This window comes from Pyrgilauda ruficollis, unplaced genomic scaffold, assembly GCF_017590135.1.
Source record: "Pyrgilauda ruficollis isolate IOZ18807 unplaced genomic scaffold, ASM1759013v1 scaffold813, whole genome shotgun sequence".
Taxonomy (NCBI): Eukaryota; Metazoa; Chordata; class Aves; order Passeriformes; family Passeridae; genus Pyrgilauda; species Pyrgilauda ruficollis.
In genome coordinates this window covers 1-2,315 of record NW_024530078.1, presented here as the reverse complement: position 1 = coordinate 2,315, position 2,315 = coordinate 1, and the positions used below count along the sequence as shown (strand labels likewise).

Here is a 2,315-nt window from a genome sequence, read left to right as displayed (position 1 = left end):
TGACCCCGTGTCCCCCTGTCCCCCCAGCCCCTGGGGTGTCCCTGACCCCGTGTCCCCCTGTCCCCCCAGCCCTTGGGGTGCCCCGACCCCGTGTCCCCCCAGCCCCTGGGGTGTCCCTGACCCCGTGTCCCCCTGTCCCCCCAGCCCCTGGGGTGTCCCTGACCCCGTGTCCCCCTGTCCCCCCAGCTGCCCCCCGGGCTCATCCCGCCCTTCTCGGAGCTGGTGGCTGCGGATCCGGGGGCCCGGCCGGGCCCGGGGCCGCTCCTGGAGCGGCTGCAGCGCCCTGGAGCCTTCCTGGCCTGTGCCCTGGTGCGCACCGGGCTCTTCCTCGAGCACTTCCAGGTCTGGATTCAGCCTCACCTCGTCCCTGTTCCATCATCCTCATCCTCATCCTCATTCCTGTCCTTTTATCCTCGTCCCTGTCTCATCTTCGTGCTCCTCATCATTATCATCATCCTCATCCCTATTGCTGTCTCCTGATTTGTTCCTCGATCCTCATCCTCATCCCATTCCCATGTTCATTCCTCTTCCTTTATCCCCATCCTCATCCTTATCTTTTGATCCTTGCTTTTCTATTCTCATCTCATGCCCATCCCTGTCCCCTCATTATCATCATCCTCATCCCTATTCCTTCATCCTTTTCCTCATGTTCATTCGTGTCCTTTTATCCTCATCTCTGTCTCCTCACTTTTGTGCTTGTTCCTGTTCCTCATCCCCATCATCATCCTCATCCCTATCGCTGTTTTCTGATCTGTTCCTTAATCCTCATCCTTGTCCCATTCCCGTGTTCATTCCTGTTCCTTTATCCCCATCCTTATCCTCATCTCTTGATCCCTGCTCTTCCATCCTCATCTCATTTCCATCCCTGACTCCTCCTCATCATTATCATCATCATCCTCACTCCTATTCCTTCATCCTCTTCCTCATCTTCATCCCATCATCCGTCCCATCCTTGTCTTCTCCTCCTCATGTCCATTCTTGTTCCTTCATCTTCATTTCTGCTTCCATTTCCATCCCCATCCCTGTCCCCCATCCCCTGCTGTCCCCCCTGACCCCCGGTGTTTCTGGGACCCCCTGGCAGGTCCGGGACCCCTCGGAGCGCCGGACGTTCCTGCAGGAGCTGCCCCCTCTCCTGGAGTCCCTCCCGGGGCCCTTCCGGAGGCACAAGCTGCTCCCGAGGCTGCTCGAGGCCCTGGAGCTGGGCAGCGCTGATGCCAGCGCCCTGCCCCCGCTGCTGCAGGTGGGACCCCCCCAAAACACCCCCTAAAACCTCAGTGATCCCCAAAATCCCACCCAGAACCTCCCTGTCCCCACTGCTGCAGGTGGGACCCCCCCAAAATACCCCCCTATCTGGGGTGCAGCTGGAAGGGTCTGGGATGGACTGGGAGGGACTGGGAAGGACTGGGATGGGGCTGGGAGGGAGTGGGATGGACTGGAAGAGTCTGGGATCATACTGGGAGGGATGGGGGGGGGGTCTATGGGCCTTTGGGGGGGACTGGGAGGGGTCCATGGGAGTGTGATCCCTGGTTTTTGGGGGTCCCTGGGGGTGTTCAGGGGTCTCATGCCCCCCTCCCACAGCTCGAGGAGTTCATTGAGTTCCTGCCTGAGGCCACGGTGGATTCCCAGATTTTCCCTCACGTTGCCCACGGGTTCCTGGACTCCAACCCGGCCATCCGCGAGCAGACGGTCAAGGTGGGCCCCCAAAATCATCCAGGACCCCCACACTTTCTGGGATTCCTCCAGAAGTTACCTGGGAATCCCTCAAACCACCTGGAGACTTTTCTAAAAATCAAATAGTGACCCCAGAATCCACCTGGGGAGCCCCCCAAGACAGCTGGGTATTCCCTGAAAGGGTGGGACTGAGTGGGGGCCCCCCCCCCGAAATGCGTGGGACTCTTCAATCACCTGGAGCCCCCCCCAAAATAACCTGGGAACCTCCTTCCAAATCTACTTATGGGCCCCCAAAATGGGTGAGACTCCCCCAAACACCTGGGCACCCCCAAATGGGTCGGATCCCCCCCAAAATCCCATCTGGGGGTGCCCCCTGATCCCCCACCTCTGTTTGTCCCCCCTCCCCCAGTCCATGGTGCTGCTGGCGCCCAAGCTGGGGGAGGGGCGCAGGGGCGGGGAGCTGCCCCGGCTGCTGCTGCGGGTGCAGGGGGGGGACGCGCTGGGACCCCTGCGCTGCAACGCCACGCTGTGCCTGGGGCGCCTGGCCCCCCACCTGCCCGCCCAGGTGAGCTCTGAGACCCCTGAACCCCCCCCAAAACACCCACATAACCCCCCCTCTGTGCCTGGGGCGCCTGGCCCCCCAC

At 61.3% G+C, this 2,315-nt stretch overlaps 1 protein-coding gene across 1 annotated transcript in view; it reads left to right on the top strand.

The window, feature by feature from the left end:
* Positions 1-2,290, top strand: part of SCYL1 (SCY1 like pseudokinase 1) — a gene marked incomplete at its 3' end in the record, with an annotated part of 4,314 nt that extends 2,024 nt beyond the window's left edge. Inside the window, exons 5-9 of the mRNA XM_041487637.1 lie at positions 70-79; positions 187-342; positions 1,082-1,255; positions 1,420-1,692; positions 2,081-2,290. Of these exons, the coding sequence (XP_041343571.1) occupies positions 70-79; positions 187-342; positions 1,082-1,255; positions 1,420-1,692; positions 2,081-2,290 (823 nt within the window). The remainder of the gene's footprint in view (positions 1-69; positions 80-186; positions 343-1,081; positions 1,256-1,419; positions 1,693-2,080) is intronic.
* Between the last annotated feature and the right edge of the window lie 25 nt (positions 2,291-2,315).